Source organism: Phasianus colchicus, chromosome 2, assembly GCF_987193195.1.
Source record: "Phasianus colchicus chromosome 2, bPhaCol1.hap1.1, whole genome shotgun sequence".
NCBI lineage: Eukaryota > Metazoa > Chordata > Aves > Galliformes > Phasianidae > Phasianus > Phasianus colchicus.
This window is the reverse complement of record NC_143437.1, coordinates 34,207,706-34,226,163: the sequence shown is the minus strand read 5'-3', so window position 1 is coordinate 34,226,163 and position 18,458 is coordinate 34,207,706. Positions and strand designations below refer to the sequence as shown.

The 18,458-nt window shown below is 38.6% G+C and overlaps 1 protein-coding gene across 2 annotated transcripts in view; it reads left to right on the top strand.

The window, feature by feature from the left end:
- The window catches only part of KIF26B (kinesin family member 26B), a 282,367-nt gene that overhangs the window by 219,527 nt on the left and 44,382 nt on the right, over window positions 1-18,458 (top strand). For both annotated transcript variants that reach the window (XM_090135322.1, XM_090135323.1), the window contains 3 exons: window positions 1,335-1,597; window positions 4,320-4,503; window positions 8,937-9,096. In XM_090135322.1, the coding sequence (XP_089991448.1) occupies window positions 1,335-1,597; window positions 4,320-4,503; window positions 8,937-9,096 (607 nt within the window). The remainder of the gene's footprint in view (window positions 1-1,334; window positions 1,598-4,319; window positions 4,504-8,936; window positions 9,097-18,458) is intronic.

Genomic DNA, 18,458 nt, shown 5'->3' with positions numbered 1-18,458 from the left:
GTATCTTCTTAATTAATGATCCAGCAGGGACCTATAGTTTTACAGGTGTGCCAAGAATCGAGACCACTTATACAGCTAACTCCAGGACAGCTCCGGACCAAGCAAAAGTAACAGTAGATTGAGCACTTGGATGTTTAATGTTTAATGTTTTTGACTTCCCAAAGTCTAGATGGCAGGTGAGATGGAAAATAAGGCCACCAGATAATGGTGTCTCACAATGCTATGTGTCCAGAGAGATGACCCTGCTAGGGCTTTGCTGGAGCTTGAGTTGAGTCTCTGCAGTTGTTTTGTTGTCTTCACCAGTCCATCAACCAGCTGTTGCCACAGATGCATACATAAAATGTCTTTTTCACTGGTCTTTTTCCACCTAGATTCAATGTTTGAAATAAAAGAAAGCAAAAAAATCACGAATACTTGCCTAAAATTATGTATACCTTTATTATTTGTCTTACAAATTTAGGACAGTTCTTGAACTTGTCTGTGTATACTGATATGTAGACAGCATAAGATAGAACTGTTTCTGTTCTCAGTCAACAAACTTTTACAAGTTTTAAGAAGCCAGAGAAGAGTCAAATAATAATGAAACAGAAAAAATTTACACCCCGATGCAATATTTCTTGTTGTGCACCTACTTCTGCACCAGATGATCACATGTGCCTATAATTTTTGTGATTTTTCTTCTTCTATATAAAGTTATATCTTTGTGTTGCTGGGACCAAGGTTTTATCTATCCCAGACCCAGTGTATAAGGGATAATGTAGAGCTCTGTAGTAAATTGGAGCAGGTTGCCTGATGATGTGGTTGATGCCCCATTCCTGAAGACTCAAGGTGAGGCTGGATCAGGCCCTGGGCAACCTGATCTAGTTGTGGATGTCTCTGTTCATTGCAGAGTAGTTTGACTAGATAGCCTTCAAAGGTCCCTTCCAACTCTAAGGATTCTATGATTTTAAAATGGCATTCAGGATACACCGCACTCACAGTGTTGAAAACAGGACATTTTAGAGACTATGGCATTCCTGCTCTGCTCAATTTACATTGCTGTTCAGCCACGGTAGTAGCTGCTGTGCTGAGTGGAAGGGACCTGCCGTACCCTGCATAGGACATGGGGCACGTCAGAGGAACACATGAGATAACAGTTTGTTGAAAGCAACTCAAGATTTCATCTGTCAGTTTGAAATATTCTCCATTTTCCAAAAATTATTTGTCTGTCTGTCTATCTCCCTTTTCTGAATGTCCTTTTTGTAGTGAAGAAGTTGTTTTCATGAAGCTGTGTATGATAAGATCACTTTGCAGAAGGCTATGAAAGACTTTCTCTGACTTCCCATTCCTGACAGGGAAGTCATACACCATGATCGGCAAAGATGATTCCATGCAAAACCTCGGCATAATCCCTTGTGCCATCTCCTGGCTCTTCAAGTTGATTAATGAACGCAAAGAGAAGACAGGAGCACGCTTCTCAGTCCGAATTTCCGCAGTGGAAGTATGGGGGAAAGAAGAAAATCTTAGAGACCTGTTATCTGAAGTGGCTACAGGAAGCCTGCAGGATGGCCAGTCCCCAGGTGTCTACCTTTGTGAGGACCCCATTTGTGGCATGCAGGTGAATCCAGTCTTCAATTTACATGAAAAAAAGCATTATGATTTTTATTTTCATCTATTGAGATGGTCTGAATTCAAGAACTACCCAGAATGTAAAGTTTATAGAGTTGAAAGTGTTTACTTTAAAGCATGCAAGAACTTTATGACCTGCAGCTGCATAGCCATCTGCTCTCCTGGCCTAAATATTTGTACCTCTGGTATAACTGATGTTGAGCAGGAACTTGTGTTTGCAATAAAATGTGAAAGCATTAGTGCAAACAAAAATTCACCTCATTCTTAAAAAAAAAAAAAAAAGAAAAAAAATGAAAAAAAAAGAAAAAAGAAAGTGTGATCTTTCTTTTGTAAAACAACAAGATAAAATATTTACAATACTGCACAAATAGCTGGAGGCCATTAATATGGCTGTTTATCTCTTTATAAACATTATTTATAGCACTTGCATTAGGAGTGTTGTACGAAGCATTAATCGCTACTTATTAATTGCTGCCAAGACATAAATTCCTGAGTTGGGCAAGCCAAGAATAACTCCAACTCTTCTCAGGTTTGGAGGTTTATCAGGAATGAGTAACTGGCTCGTGTATTTCCTGGGTAACCACAAGACAGGCTCAGCAGCCCTTTAAGTTTAATTTTGATTTGGGAGACAAAAAAGGGCTGTGCTTTCAACTTGTTGTCTGTGATGGAGTGAATCTGATTTTTGTATGATCAAATGAACAGAGAGCAAAATAGCAGGATGGAACATTAGTACATTATTTTAGCCTTAAATGTAATGGCTGCTTCCATCCAGAAACTGCAAAGCAATTCTCTCCATGTATGGGAAAATGAAGGGAGGAAGGAACAGACTCTGTCTGCACCCTATTTCCAGCAGCAGTCATGATTCACATCCCTTAAGTTGTAGATTATGAGATTTTAAACAGCAAGTAATAAAGTTTGTGTTTTATCTCTTTGTGGTGAAGCCACAGCAAAACTTCCCATTTTACTCAAGGACTAGAAAGCTTTTTGTCATTTAAAATGACAATTAGAATTCTCATCCTGATTTTAGTGCGTTATGAAATACTTACATTGTCACAAGAGATCTCACTCCCTGGTATCCAGTAACGGGGGCAGTACAGAGAGTATACAGAGAAAGACTCAAGTTCTTCACAATTCCCATTGGGGTGACAGATGACTAATCTAGGTCTGAATTAGCATAGAATACTAATATGTTTCATAACTGTGTGACCCTTCCTTACAGCTAAATTCTTTACAAAGGTATTTAAGCACAATAACGTTATTAACGATAAATATTCCACTTATATGATATTAGTAGCCTATTTTTGCATATATATATATACATATATACACATATATACACAGGAGCCATAGACTAACTTAATTATTTTACACCACTGGAGAAAAGGCAGCTTCATGAGAGGTCTATGTTTCTCTGCAGCATAAAATACTGCATTAAAATAGGACCCAAACCTATCTTTGTGTGTGTCTGTAAGACACAGTGATGTTCTGTAGTCATGTCCTACACCTGAATTTTCGAAATCCTCCAATGAAGGGAAGACGTTATAATCATACAGATATGCAAAATCAGCAGTGTGTATAGCAAATGAGTAATCACCACATGTCATAGTGTTCGTCATTGGGCCTTTCCAAGTATGCACATTCTCTTGTTGCTTACATAAGTGAGATCCATCCATAGAGAGGCCTACCTTCTGCTTGCTATGTTAACTCCTTCTTGCCCTTCAGCCTGCAGATGTGTTACCTCATCCTCTGCAAAGCCTTGGCATTATCCTGCCCCAGGCTGATTAATGACCACAAAGGGAGACAGAAGCACTGTCTTCCTTAGGGAGAATTTTTAGCACTATTAGCCAGTAGGGGGAAGAAAACCCTGAGAATGGGAATTCATCACTGTATTTATGCCAGACAAAACAAGTCTATCCTGTGGGCTGAGAGCCAGTTTTGCATACTGTTAAAACTGATGCCATCAGTTTGCACTGTTACATGTGCCTTCCATAGGCAAGCAAATCTTAGTTGATGTGAAACACACATACATTCCTTAACATCATGGTGGGTTAATTATATCTGCCCTCCTACGCTGTCTATCGCTTCAGAGAGATAAGAGCAGACTGGTGGCAGTGACTGAGGTCCAGCAAATGGGAATGTATGTGCACTACTTGTCTTTCTCTGGTTAATGGTTTGCCCTGTCTTTTGTGCAGGTGCATGGCTGTGTGGTATGAAGGCACATGAAAGTGGCTTCTTGCCTGTGCCTCTCTTCACTTGCTGTGGGGCTGAGCACGATTCAATCCTGTTATCTCACAGTTTTAGCTGCAGACTGCTCCTTTCTAGCACCTTCTGATGGGTAACATGCAGGCTCACCGTGCTAGTCTTCACCAACTGTTGGGTTTGATGTGTCATCCACAATAGCTTATTTTTCTTTTAACTGTCAGGAGGACACAGTGATTGCCAGTGCAAGAAAAAGGATGTAGCAAAAATAATAAACTTTAATAAATGGCCTAAGATTGTGGGAAAGTGATGGAAAAAATGTATGTATCTATCCAACCCATAGGACTGTTTCCTGCCAGTGTTGGGAGGGTCTCATTCAAGAGGCCGCTTCCTCCTTTCCAGTCCCATCAGAAGATGGCTTTTCTACAGCATGAGTTGACTGCAGTGGATGTCTGATAGCACTGACTCCTGTGGGAGCCTCTGGGTAATTTCTTCCCTGTGTTAACTCTTAGCTCCAGAACCAGAGCGAGCTCCGTGCCCCTACAGCAGAGAAGGCCGCCTTCTTCCTGGATGCCGCTATCGCCTCGCGGCGTGGCAGCCAGCGGGACTGCGACGAAGAGGATCACCGCAACTCCCACATGCTCTTCACCCTGCACATCTACCAGTACCGCATGGAGAAGAGCGGCAAAGGCGGAAGTAAGCTGCTCCCTCACTCCCTTCTCTTTCCTCCAAACTTGCCTACAGATGGGCTTTGAGTAGGCTTTTAAGCAGTGTTCTCTAGTGGTAAGGATTAGCAGTGGTCTGCAGTGGGGTGGGTCCAGCAGACTGCTTGCCCGCCTGGTGAAGATCCAGCAAAGTCCGTGAAAGACTGCTAGGGATCATTGCCATCAGTTGTCTGTTGAGCTGTCTTTCTGGAGATGTTAACAGTTAGTTCTCAGCACTGTGTTTACATGCAAAAGTGTTCTCCGGGTTAACTTTTAGAATTATCTTTACTGATAGCTCCAGGGTTGAGATCGCTGATAAAATATTGTAGCCATGGGGATTCCCTGCCACCCTCATATTGGCTATTCCAGTCCAGCACCTCAGTACAGAAGCATGTGGGAGCTGATTTCAGCAATACACGAACTACAGCTTTTCCTGGAGATACACAACATTTTAGTTACTATAAATCAACTGTTTGTGAAGGCTCCAGCCTGAGGGTTTGCTCCCTCTCTTTGCCAAAAATAAAGATTCTCTGACTTGAGTATTTCTGTTTTCCATTTGTAGATGAGGAAGATGGTATCTGCCATGTCTACTTACATGTTGCCATAGTTTTCGAAGGTTTCATTCAACTTGCACCATTTTATATTTTTTATTACATTTACCTTCTGTTTCAAGTCTCCCTAATTGCTTATAGCTGGAGATATATGCAGTAAATTCCAGTGATAAAAGAATTGTGTAGTGCAAGGAGCATCCCCATCTAAAAGCCAAACTTTTCTGTAATTAATTTGTTACATTTTATTAAAATAATCTCTCTTTTTTGTATAGCAGAGAAGTAGTATTTGTTTGAAAGACACCTTTGCTTTTTGAATTGATGGGCTTAAGCAGTTCTGCAGATATGCATACTTCAGCTTCTGTCTCTGCATTGGTTATTTGTATTAAGGAGTAGATTGCATGCAATTATGTGTAACGGGCGAACATTGCTGGAGCATTAATGTATAATGTTTGAATGCAGAAAATTTATATTTACTGTACTTACAATGTGAGAGAGAAAACCAGAAAGTTGCTCTAAATGGAAATACAGTTTGCATGTGTTTAAGTAATAACCCCAGTGGAACTGGCTGGCAGAAAACTCAATTAACTAAAGGTTTATTAATTAACCACCCTGCGGTGGAAAGGAAAACTGTGAATGCTCAAACGGGCTGGTGCACACGAATAAAGATGGCTGATTTTAAGGGAATTATTATTACAGTTATTTAATACTCCTTGCTTTTTACTACAGGCAAGTACACCTACATACAGTTCTTTGCTACTGTTTTCAAATGCGATTAATAAAATGGGAAAGAATATTTTCCTGTGACTATAAAGACTCATTAAGAAAACAAAAAGAAAAGAAAGAAGACAACACTATCCTTTAAAATTCCAGTATAACATGTTTTGCCCCACTGTCTGCAGTTACATTTTCATCTTTTGGCCATACCAACTCCTGTCTTCAGGTTTCCGTATCTGAGTGGCCTCTCAAGCCAGGCAGGGTCAGATCTGGCTGATAATTGAATGGAGGGGAATTCCAGCCGCTCATAAACGGCACCTAGTGATTAGCAGCGTCTCCTGCTGTAATGAAGTACTTCTCAGAAAACAGCATGCAGACAGTGGAGATATACAGATTCCAGTAACAGGATTAAAAAGGGCTAGGAGAAAAAAAAAAAAAAGGAAAAGAAACACTGCATCTAAAGGATGAGATTAAAAAGCTGGCTGATTCTTGATTTTGACAAAACAATGACAGCTAGATTAATACGTAAGTACTGTACTTACCTCCTGGTTGGATTAATTACCAGGAATGTCATGAAGCAGGCTTAGCACTGTTGAAAGAATGGAACTGTGGCAGAAGTGGCCATCATTTTTCAGTTTCAGCTCTGCAAAGTCTCTGTGGCCACAGACAAAAACAAGTTCTAGGATGTTACACTTCTCTCTATACTGCCAGGCACATTAGTGGAGAACTTGCCTAACAAATAACTTCATTTTCAGATAAAGCAAGTGGACCGACTATCTTAAACACAGGTCTTATTTTGTCTTGTAAACTAAATAAGTGCAAAAGATCCTGTCCTTTCTCTTGTTCTGGGTTTCCTCAGCCTGTGCAGTAGGACTATGAGTGCAGTCAGAGCAACTGAAGTTTAAAAGGCAGTGATTGCTTCCATTTTGTTTTGTTTCCTTAATGCCTGGTAATCCTAGCAACAGAACTATTTATTAAATATAATTAATTCAGTAAAGTCATCTGCAGTCATTTTCAGTAGCAACTAAACTTGTTTTTCTAAGTAAAATCATTGGGGGTTTCTCACAAAAAGTAACATCAGCCTTCTGAAGGTAGTGGTCCTAGAGGAGGACACTTAAAGGGGAGGCAAAGATTCAGAAGCAGTGAAGGTGCAGCTGCCTGCATGGCAGGGAAGCCTGACTTCCTTCAGTGAACTCAGGCGTTTGGTGCATGTGTAAGTTAGGGTTACTTCCCCATGAGAGCATAGTGGTGAAATGCCCACAGGCATCTTTAGTAGATGATACTGTGATTTAGGGGCAGCATTTCGAATGTCTGGCCACTAGTATTTGTTATGATCAGATACTTATTCGTCTCTTCTTTTTCATGATACTCTGCATGGCTTTACCAGTATTGCAATCTGATATATGGAAGTTCTCTATTTCGAAATACCTGATGCAGCTGAAAAACTAACAAAGCCTAAAAGAAGTACTTTATTTTGTCAGCTGTTGACAGATGCTGGCTACACTGTTGGAATATAATTCTCAAATTCCACTGCATAAACCACCCTCACAGAAAAAAATCTTCTTCCTTCATTCTGCTTTTTTTTCCTCTCTTCTTTTTCTTTTTTTTCAGTCTTTTTTCATTATGTATCTGTTCTTTATTTTTTTCTTGTATTCTTCTGTTTTTTTTTTTTCCCCTAGTTTATTTCTACTTCCCTCTCCTTATTCATATTTATTTTCTTAAAAGCCCACTTCTTTTTTATCTTAATTAGCTGTCACCTACAACTGAATGAGAATTACAGAATTTTGTGGGACACATTCCACAGAAAGGCTTTGTATTTTTAAAGAGAGTACAAGGTAGTGCTAATAAGCAGTGAGCTTTGTGTTTTGCAGTATCTGAAAAACAAAATCTCTCTCTGTCCTTCTTTTTTGAATGTAGATTAACATCTTTGAAGTTACAGCTAGTTGTTTCATATACCTTTAGGAGCAAATCTGCAAAATAATATAATGTATCATGTTTTTTGTCAATGAAAACATATTTGTGATTGTTAAGAGATTACCAATGCAAAGAAATGTATCTGGAAGCTTCTAAGGTCTCCATCATGTAGATGCTCCCGATGTTGTATTTTCTTGATAACAGATCTCTCCCAATTTTAATTAATTTATTTATTTGGAGGCAAGGTGCATAAGTTAAGGTGCTGTGTTGAAATGGCTGTGAATTTATTTGCCTACAGATGTGAAAATATTTCCGCTTCTGTTTATATTCAGAATCTCAAACAGCACTCTTAACGTTTAAGTATTTTCCTATAGGTTGCTTCTAAACTAAGTCTTGAGAATAGGGAGAACTGGTCACAGATCAGATTAAAGAAAAAAAAAATTAAAAAAAAATCTAGGAAATTTTCTTGAGAAAATAGGGAATTACAGAAATGCCTCTGTAAAGTCTACATAGTCCCCATCCCTGAGTTCATAAAGTAACCATAGGTTTCTCACCTCTGTTAAGCTTGCTGTTTCAAATGTAACATCCTTTCATTTTAAGTGTAGTGGTATTGATACAGAGTAAACAAGAGGGAAAACCAGGATTTTCTGCCAGTTTTATAGAAACTACTTTTAGATTAAAACAACTTTTTAACACTACACTACGCATTAAATCAGCAAACCTTGTCTTAGCCCAAATGATAATGGAAGAGTAAATAGGCTTAAAGGAAAGCTGAATATCCTGCAGGTCTCATGGTTCCTCTGAATCTCCGTTACTCAAGTTGTGAAAGATAAGGAAAAGCTGGAGCTACCACAAAGACACTGCTCACCAAGCAGCAGTTCCCAATCTGTAATTTTCCTATCAGTACAGTAATCACAGAGATGGAAAGAGGGCCAGCTCAGGTATAGGCGAATACAGCTGTATTAGAGAATAAAAAAAATGACAGTGGTGACTGCCTGCCCCAGAGTTAAACTTGCAGGAGTGGATGAGTAGTGAAAACCTCAGCAGTTTTTGAATGAGTCAGCAGTGGACAGCAATACAGTCTGAAGGTGAACTAACAGGATCCTTATGGTTTGTTACTGCTGCCATGAATTAGGAGGAGTTTCTGGGTTATCTCCTCTTCGCGAGTCATGGCGAGTCTTTTGCTTTCCTGGGAAACTGCTGTTGGAGGCACATGGTAACCATCCACTTTCTTTGCTTATGGCAGTGTCTGGAGGTCGCAGCCGCTTGCACCTTATTGACCTGGGGAGCTGTGTGAAAGTGCTCAGCAAAAACCGGGAGGGAAGCTCTGGCCTCTGTCTCTCGTTGTCAGCTCTGGGCAATGTCATCCTTGCCCTCGTCAATGGAAGCAAACATATCCCGTACAAGTAAGTGATATTCTGTGCACTTAATGAGTGAATGCTTGCAAGCAGTTGCTTGTCTGGCCCTGAGGCAAACTTGTTGTAAGCAGAGAGACTCCTGGGGTCAGCGCGGTCCTCTTGAGGCAGTTGACAAAACCTCCCGAAGGTTCAATGAACCCTGATCTAACCTTATGTCACGTATCTACACTATTTCATGTTAGGGTTGCCTTAATGATCTCTTTTGTTTTATAGGATTGTTCAAAAGCATTTAATCATGGAATCATAGAATCACTCAGGTTGGAAAAGACCTTAAAGATCATCAAGTCCAACCATGACCTAACCATACTACCCTAACTAACAACCCTCTGCTACATCATGTCCCTGAGCACCACATCCAAATGGTTTTTAAACACATCCGGGATGGTGACTCAACCACCTCCCTGGGGAACCTATTCCAGTGCTTAACAACCCTTTCTGTAAAGAAGTGTTTCCTGATATCCTAAACTTACCCTGACACAACTTAAGGCCATTTCCCCTCGTCCTTCAAATGCTTCAAAGCATCTGAGATCCAGTTTTGTATGAGTTCCATGGAGGCAAAATTTGCTCCCATGAAGGAGAGAAATAATTATAGGAGACATTATTTTACTGCTCATGATGCAGATTTTAGTTTCTCAAAAATATCTGTCACAATAAACTTGCATCTTTTCCATGAGATTATTACTGTGATGCAAAGATACTTTACACTTTACTTGTATGTGCTTTGAATCTATCAGCCTTTCACTTGAAAAAAAGAATTAGGCCCTATATGTCACAGTAGAAAAGTGGCTTTTGCTATTGCAGGTATCTTCTGGGAAATCAGAAGAAATACTCACTTGGTAGATAAATTTTATACTCATTTCTCTTTATTGTTGTCTCGAACCATTTGTCATGTATATAGGACTGAAAGCAAGTTTGGGCTACATTATCCAGTCCAAACAGTCACAGAGCTTTTCTTTCAGAGAGGTCTCTGATATTGTGGAAGGTACTGCTCTTCTCTAGCCTAAATCCAAGAGAGAAACAGCCAGCTTTATAGAAATGGCTTGCAGTATCCTTTTCTAATCAAACTGTCATTGAATGTCACCATTCATGGAAGATATGTATCAGACCTGGAATTGGGAACAGTAGGATGACATGGAGAGTGAACCAAGAAAGTCATTCACAGAGTATATTTTGTCCTTGAGGTTACCCTTTTAACCATTTTGAAGGCTGTAAATATGGTTATTTCTCAAATTCATTCAAAACTGTAAGATATTGACTAGTTTTACTTCTTTGGCTTTGTCTTCATTTTGGAAAATAAAGAAGAAATGAGTGTGTTTGTAATTTTAATTTTAACGTTTATTTTCCAAAATTATTTGGCAGTTTGGTCTTAAAACATTCTGTTCAGAAATATTCCTTTTTCTGGAATTTAGTCAGACTGAAATTTAGTCAAGGGTCAACCAAATTTGTACATATAATCATTCATAACGTGTGTTGTGGTTCATTCACCTGGTTGTAGTGTGAAAATAGCTTGAACTCTACAATTCACAAAATGCAGTTTGGTCTGTGCTTATCAAAAGTCTGTCCTTCTTGGTAGCTTCTATGGATGGAAGGGAAGACAAACTGTAGATATAGAAAGATGATGTTAACAATGCTTCCTGTGCTAGAACTAAACATACAAGGAGTCTCTACCAAGCACAACAGCTGTCTTTCCTTGCATGCCCAGCTGTGAGAAAAGCATTACCAAACATCTTGCTGCTCTAGCCATCTCTTTCTGCAGCAATTCCCAGCAGTTGCACTTCGGAGCTTCCACAGGCGGGAGTGCCAGCAGACCTGCTCATAAGCTTCTTCGTAGTGCTGAAAAAAGGCAAAAGCTCTCTTCAGGCCAGAATCTTCTCTTCTGTCTGCTCCTACAAGAAGAGCATTGGTTCTGTGAGAGCAAGCACTATTGCTTAATGATCTGTCAGTGCAGGTGGAGAAGTGAGGAAGGAGGGGTGTGTGTGCTGCATTGTAGAAACTGAATCCCATAGGCTGGTGCAATCAATGTTCAGTAGCACCTCTTGTTTACAGCAACAGCTCGCCTATCTAGTTGAGATAACTTCCCTTCCTGCAGGAGTGTTCTCTTTCATCACTGAGGATAAAATTATAATGTTGTCAATGAACATTTTGAATGATACTGAAGGAAAACAAGGGAAGCTTTTCCTTATGTGAATGCACTGTGCACTGTGTGTGTGGTCTCAGCTAATTTCCACAGAGCAGCAGAGAAAATGAAGCATCTTTTCTCTATCAGAGCTATTAAACAGCCATTAAGAATTTTGTGGCAGTCTGTCAGTAGGCAGTGTATGGCTTCCTGGGAGCCCTGAAACAACATCTGAAAATGTAGATAGGTGTTTTCTGTTGTTGTTGTTTTGTTTTGTTTTCTGGAGAAATACAGTTTCCCAAGCTGCGTTCTCTTAAACTGTATTCTTTGCTGTATCTGGCCTTTCTCCACAGGTAGCAGTTGTAGGGAAAAGCTTGTTCAGATTTATTGTTGGTATAAGCAGATGCTGCTACATTGCCTTCAGTGGGCAGTGTGTTCATACCAGGGATTAATTTGTCTCTTTGTCTGTAGTCTCTCTGGAAAACATATGCTGATCTACTGTATGTTTTTTTTTTTCTTCTTTTTTTTCTATTTGTTTCAAGGCTAGGGAGCCTGGAAAGCCACAAAGTTGGAATCTTTCTCCTTTCTCTTTTTCTCACTTGGGAAAACATTTGGGGATAGTGATACAGATTGACTCTACTTGTCATTAAAGCTGCAAAAAAGTAACATAGAAATTCTCAAACATCAAATAATACAGATAATAATAATACAGATAATAATACAAATGAGATCTTGTCCTGCAATCAAGTTAAATTCCACTTAGGTCCAAGGAATGGGCAAGAATCCCTGTAACAGGCAACACTTGTAACTAATAAGCGACTATGCTGTAGTTTGTGGAAGATTGTATCTTTCATTTGTGTACTTATAAGCCTTCTCTAATATATCAGTGGGCTACCTATTTGTTGCTAATAATGTCAAGACCAATTTTGAACCTTCCAAAGCACACCATTCTGTCATAGTATGAACTAGTGAGTTCTACTAGCGCAAGATATGTCTTATAAAAATAGAATTATTTATTTGACCTAATACATCACCATTTCATGTCACCAGTTTCCATTGTCAGTAAACTGGGCAAAAATGATTTCCTCCACAGGAATTTAAAATAACTTCCCAATTTTTATGAAAATACTTGCAACCCCAAGGAGCAGCAAGGAGCTTGTCCCTGAGCACAAGTCTGCTAAAGGAGATTTTCCTAAGCTGTAGTAATTACTGATGCCATTTTGTATTTTTTTTTAATGTTTCTGCTTTACGTTAGTGCTGAATTTTCAGCCTCTGATTTCTAAGAAGAATGTGTTTTAAACCCTCAAATGAATACACATTTGCACAAACTCCAACTACTGGTTTATATAGCTCACTATTCAAAAATTACTCCAGTTGCTAGGCAACAGGAGTGGTGATAATTCATGGCAATGCTGTTTTGGAAATAATCATTTTTATACATTTTAATGGCTATGAGAATGAAACAAAACTGTTTAGAAAACTGCAAAGCTGTATGAATTCCTTTTTCAGAAATTGTTGCTTGTTTTACCTAGTAGACTTTCCTCTTAATGTGCATTCCCAATGTGTTTGTGTTTCTGGAGGCATCCTGTATTTTGATGATGCTCATGCTTATCCAGAGAGGAAGTCGTCTTTGTAAGGTAACTAGGAATGAGCTAAAAGCATGAATTTTTAGTCTGTACTTCTGCTTCTCTCTCAGATGTTTGCAGGTCCTCACATATCTAACATGCTGGTATTGGTGTGCTTTGCTTTTTTTTTTTTTTTCCCCTCATCCTGTCTGTAGAGAATGAAAGATATTAAGTCACTGATACAAGGTTACATAAGAGGCAGAACCACCCTGTTTTAAAGTCTAATCTGTTTCTTAAACAGTGGGCTAAGTTGTTTGTTTGTTTGTTTTTTCTGCCTAACCTTTGGAAAATCATCTACTTATGTATTTATTTATTTATCCACATTTATAACACATTTATAACAAGAGAGAGAGAAAAAAAAAAACAACCAGAACTTTGTAAAGGACCTTGAAACTCAGTGAAAAACACAGTCGACATTTTAAATGTTAGGACTCTGGAGGTTTTTTGAGTTAAAGGCTTGCACAGATGGTTCTAATGGCATGGGAAATCTGGCTTTTTTATGCCCAAAGGTGGAGTGATAGACTATTACTACTTTTAAGAGGAGAGGAGAAAAGGGAAAGTGCTGGATTACAGTATTTTTGTATAAAAAAAGAGCTTAAAGAATATGCTTTATGTCAGGTATTTTCTTTAAATTGTTGATTATTGGGATAAAAACAGAATTGAAGTTTGAATGAATCTGAATCCAGTATGTCAGATTACCTTATTGGTTAAATGCGATATCTACCTATCTGACATTGTTAAATCTTTCTGAAGAATTGCATGCAAAAAGAACTGAGATATATTTTGTTTACACATCTTACCTTTATATGTATAGCATGAACTAAAATATTTTTCTCAGACAAAATGTCAGTGAAAACTTTTCAGGAAGAGATAAGAAAAGCTAAAAACCTCTTCAAAATAAATTTAAAGAAAACCTGAATGCAACACCTGGAATTAACTGATAATAGCATGTATGCTGTGCTTTTCAAACCCTACTTGCATCTTTGACATTGCTTCCTCTGTTACACTAAGAAAAGTGTGAACTAGGGTTTCTCTCATGGATGTCAACTGGGGAAAAGTGAAGTTGTAAAAATAAACCAAGTATTAAGCTGATGTGAAGAAAATGATTGAAGAAGAGAATCCGTTACAGCAAGCAAACTCATACAGTAGTGGTAATTTTCTTATGCTCTCTTTCATCCCTGTATGAATCAGGAATGGTTTCATTGGCATCAATGGAATTGCAGCACAAAAAAAAAAAAAAAAAAAAAGATGCTGGTGGGACACTGACAATCAGACAGTTTGCAGTGTACAGCAGTGGAAGATTCTGACAGTGCTTTCAGTATGCCTGCTTCTAAGCGTACAGTAGCATCATGAGTTTGTCTCTGGGATTACCCCTGCCAGTAGTTGCTCCTACTAATGCAATTCTTGAAAAAAATTTCTCTGCAGAGCAAATTGAGCAGCTGCTGATGAAAGAATAGGCCATAACAATATATGGAAGAATATTCTGTGTAAGTGAAATTTTTAATGGCCAGCATTGCTGCCTGTTGGAGTTCTTATTTCCAGGAAGACTGCTGGACAATTATTAGTATTAGTACTGGAGGTTTTATCCTTAGTTACAAGCTTATACTAGGTCTTAGTTTTATGGGATTCATACAACTGAGCCTGCTTACTGGGTGCAAGAAGTTAATGGCAAAATTGAACTACATGCTCAATGGAAAATCTATTTATTGGCTACTTCACCTGAGTCTAGACCAAAAATTACATATGTTTTTATTTGAGTGATTCCAGTTACTTAAGCTTTCTACTGTATTACTATTTTCTATTGCTTGTTTTTGCTTTTCCCAATAAGGACATGGCACAAAGGTCACAGAAAGCCTCAGAAAAAAAAAAAAAAAAATTGTGCTGTCTTTGGAATCTGCAATCTTTCTACGTTAATAGTTAATATACTAGAAGCAGGTGAAGAACATTTTTGCTGCGTTACTTCAAAAAATGTGAAAACAGATAAATGGAGGAATAAAAAGGGAAAATGAGGACATGAGTGACAACTGAAACAGAACCCCAGGACTGGGAAGTAGTCCAAAATGGATGGAAGAGCTCCAAGAGACATTGGGAGATAAGACATAGAGGAGGCACCAATCCACAGAGAAGAACCGGGAAGCAAAGGAGAAAATGAAATGAGCCCATTCAAAAAGAGGAATAAGCCTAAGAAGTACCCTCGAGTGATCCAGTTGTAGGAGAGCTGTCAATAGAGATTTTGTTTAATGTGAAATAGTTCCTAATTAGCTATCAAAACCGTGAGCTGCTCAGAAACAAAAGAAGTTTTCTGTGATGTTGGCAGCCAGATCATATGGGCCAGAGCCTTGGCTAAAAGGCGCTGAAGCCACTGGAGCATTGCCATGTTACACCAGCTGAGGACCTGGCCTTAGGTGCCATGCTCTTTGACACTAGTCAGAGTGCCTTGGCAACTTGCAATAGCAATGCAGTTGCTAGTAAGAGGTGTGTGCTGAAACACTGTCAGCATAGATATAATGAGGATTTGGAGCATCTGGCAATTATTTTCACCTTTGGGGGTTTTCTTAGTTGGTAGTTTTACTAGGCTGAATATCTGTCAATTTTCTTCTATATTCCAGGGACCTGTATAAAATAGATGTGCAGTCTGTGAATGTAGGAGAACTTTTTACATTTTATTAGAGTAATTTAATCTACAGCTCTGGAGCAGGAGGGTAAGGGATTTTGCATGCTCCAGCAATCACTGTTGTGTTCATCAGCAATGTACTTTACTGTAGGACAGTTTGTACAGCTAATAGTGTAGATTTGAGCTTCATCTGCACATCTTACAGTACTGTGATTCATCAACAGGTTAATGAGAGGCAGGAGACAAAATTCTCAAGGAAAGCTTCAGTGAAACACAAAGTCACAACATTCCATTCCCCAGCTTCATATTTTCAACTCAGTTCTCTCAGACTGGCAATGTGATAATTATTGGAGTAGAAGTGTCTGTATGTGTGTGTGTGGAGTATACAAGTGAGTGTGTAGCTTTCACTGATCCCCTGTTACACCAGTTTCACAGCAGACCTCAGTTGACATGGCCCCATTTTGCAGAAATGTTCACGTGGGAAGAATCAGGCCTTATGAGTTAGCTCTTGTAATTCTCTTTCTGCCATTCAATGAGTTACTTCTTTACGGATACTGTAATAAGAAAATAATGATGAACTGCAAAATGAAATGGGAAAGGGAAGTGCTTATGGTTTATAGCAAGATTTAATAGCATTTACTAATTGTGTTTAAATAGCCATTCCTATCAGCAGCAGATAGCCGTATCAGTGAAGGACACCATGTTGGTCCAGGGCCAGCACAGCCCTGACTGGTAATGAACAAGCAATCCAGGAGCATGCAGTTATTGCTGAAATATAACTTGATTAGGACTCAAACAGGCAGTTGTGATGATTTCACATACAAATGAATCTATACTTAATTCATTAAAATGCCATTTTGAACCTTGATATTGCTTCACTAAGGGTATCCAGCAGTTTATTCCCACCTGATCCATGACTGGTATAGGCTCAATTGAACACTAATACATTTTCTTCCATGGCAATGTGGTGCTAATTCATTTCATGTATAATTGAACAATTTTTAAATAGCCATATTCTTGGAATAACTAGATCTTTTGCAGTGTAGCAAATTATCAAAAAGCATGTAGTAGTAATTTTAATTAGTCCTAATTCACATTTTTTGTTTTGGTTATATCCGGTTCCATGAACAGTTACATACAAATATGATCTGTGAAATTAACTTTCATTTCCCTACTGATCCTTTCCCTACACAAAACTGGTATGACTTCTGGCAAGAAAGTATGGACATCTTCTGCAGAAAATCAAAGATAATATCTTTTCCCCTACAATGTCTTGTTCAGATTTGGGCATCTCACCTATACGAAGAGGTTACAGGCCAGAGAGAATTAAAAGGAGAAGCAAGAAAGATTATGAAAGGCCTGAGAGTTGCTTATCTGGAAGAAACTGTAACAGAAATAAAGCTTAAGAGCTTGCAAGGGAAAGATTTCTGAGAGAGGAGATGACAATTGAATACTGCTTAATTAATACCAGGGAATACTGCTTCTTATGAGACATAGTGAAGAATCATTTCTTATCCTTAAATAATGGGACAGTAGGCTATAAAGTTGAATGCATGTTACCAGTGATATCTGTGAGTCGATGGAATAAATTCCCAGAATTCCCAAGTGACTACTTCAATGGTAGAATCAACCTGCTTGCGCATGGCAAGCAGTCATACAAATAATAAAAATTAAAGCATGTTTGAGTCCATCTTCCTGCTTTTAGGAGTCCAAAAACTAGCAGTTGGCTGTTACAAGTGCATGACATCTAGAAGTTTTCAGTGATTTGATTTCTTTCTCAAGAGTTGTGCCCTAGTGACATGAGATATCTAAGGCATTTCTGTACTAGATGATTTAACTCAACTGTTTCTTTCTCATTTGTTTAGTTATACTTTTATTAAGGTCTCTTTCTCTTTGACACTCTTAATCAAGTTCTCATAGCACTTGATCCAAAACTGTGTAAGTCAGTGGAAGTCTTTCTACTGGGCTTTGACTTAAATCTGGAGATTAGAAAACATGCTTATATCTAATTAGATGAGATAATCCTTAAATCCTTGCTAGGGGATATTGTATATGTAGTTCATGTTCAGTATTTGATGACTAATGGCTTACTTTTTGAGTGAGGTAGAGTGTAGATAAGTGTTGCCTGGTGATGAGATTGTTTGGGATTGCAAGGAATGAGTCCCACAGAGTGAATCACTGAACATGAAGACTGGAAATGTAGTCATCTGATGACTTGTTGCAAATGAGCCTGCGATCATGAATCTGGAACTCAAGCAGGACTATGCAATTTTCATCTTCAAAGCCAGAAATACATATAAATGGTATTTGTGACCTTAACTTACAAAGTAAACAAAAACGTCCCTTCATTCTGTAGGCAGATAGTTGAACAGTGTTTCTTCAGACTGTTTCTTTTCTCTGACTCTTATTTCTCCATTATGAAGCTTAACTGAACCCCCTCAGTGGAGTGACAGACCTTAGAAGCTTTGAGAAGAATAATACGGTAGCAAATGCTGAATACATCAACCAGTTTGTCAGATTGCTTCAGGAGCATTGGAACAGGACTGCACCCACAAGATTTTTTTTTCCATACAAACTTATACTGATGTTCTTATTTTTGTAATATGTTTTAGAGGAAAGCATTGACAACAATCCCCTCACTGCCCTTCAGATACCAACCAGCTTCTGCTGGATGATCAAAGTTTTCTGTATGGTTGTTGCCTCTGGGCCTGTACACAGTGAACAGATGTGAAGTGAGTTTTTTAAAATATGCATTGACTTTTCAGAGTTTAGCAGGCTGGTTAGAACTAACTTCTAAAATATTGAAATTAGTTCCCTCTCCTGCTGCTGAACCAAACTTGTTAGATTATTTTAATTTTTAATTTTTTGTTTGTTTGTACAGGCTATCAGGCAACATGTTTTCCAGCAATGTGATGAGATTTGCTAGAATTAATTTCAGACAGCAGGTTTAACTATTTGAGGTGCATTTTGTCTCATCCCATTTTGTACACGATCA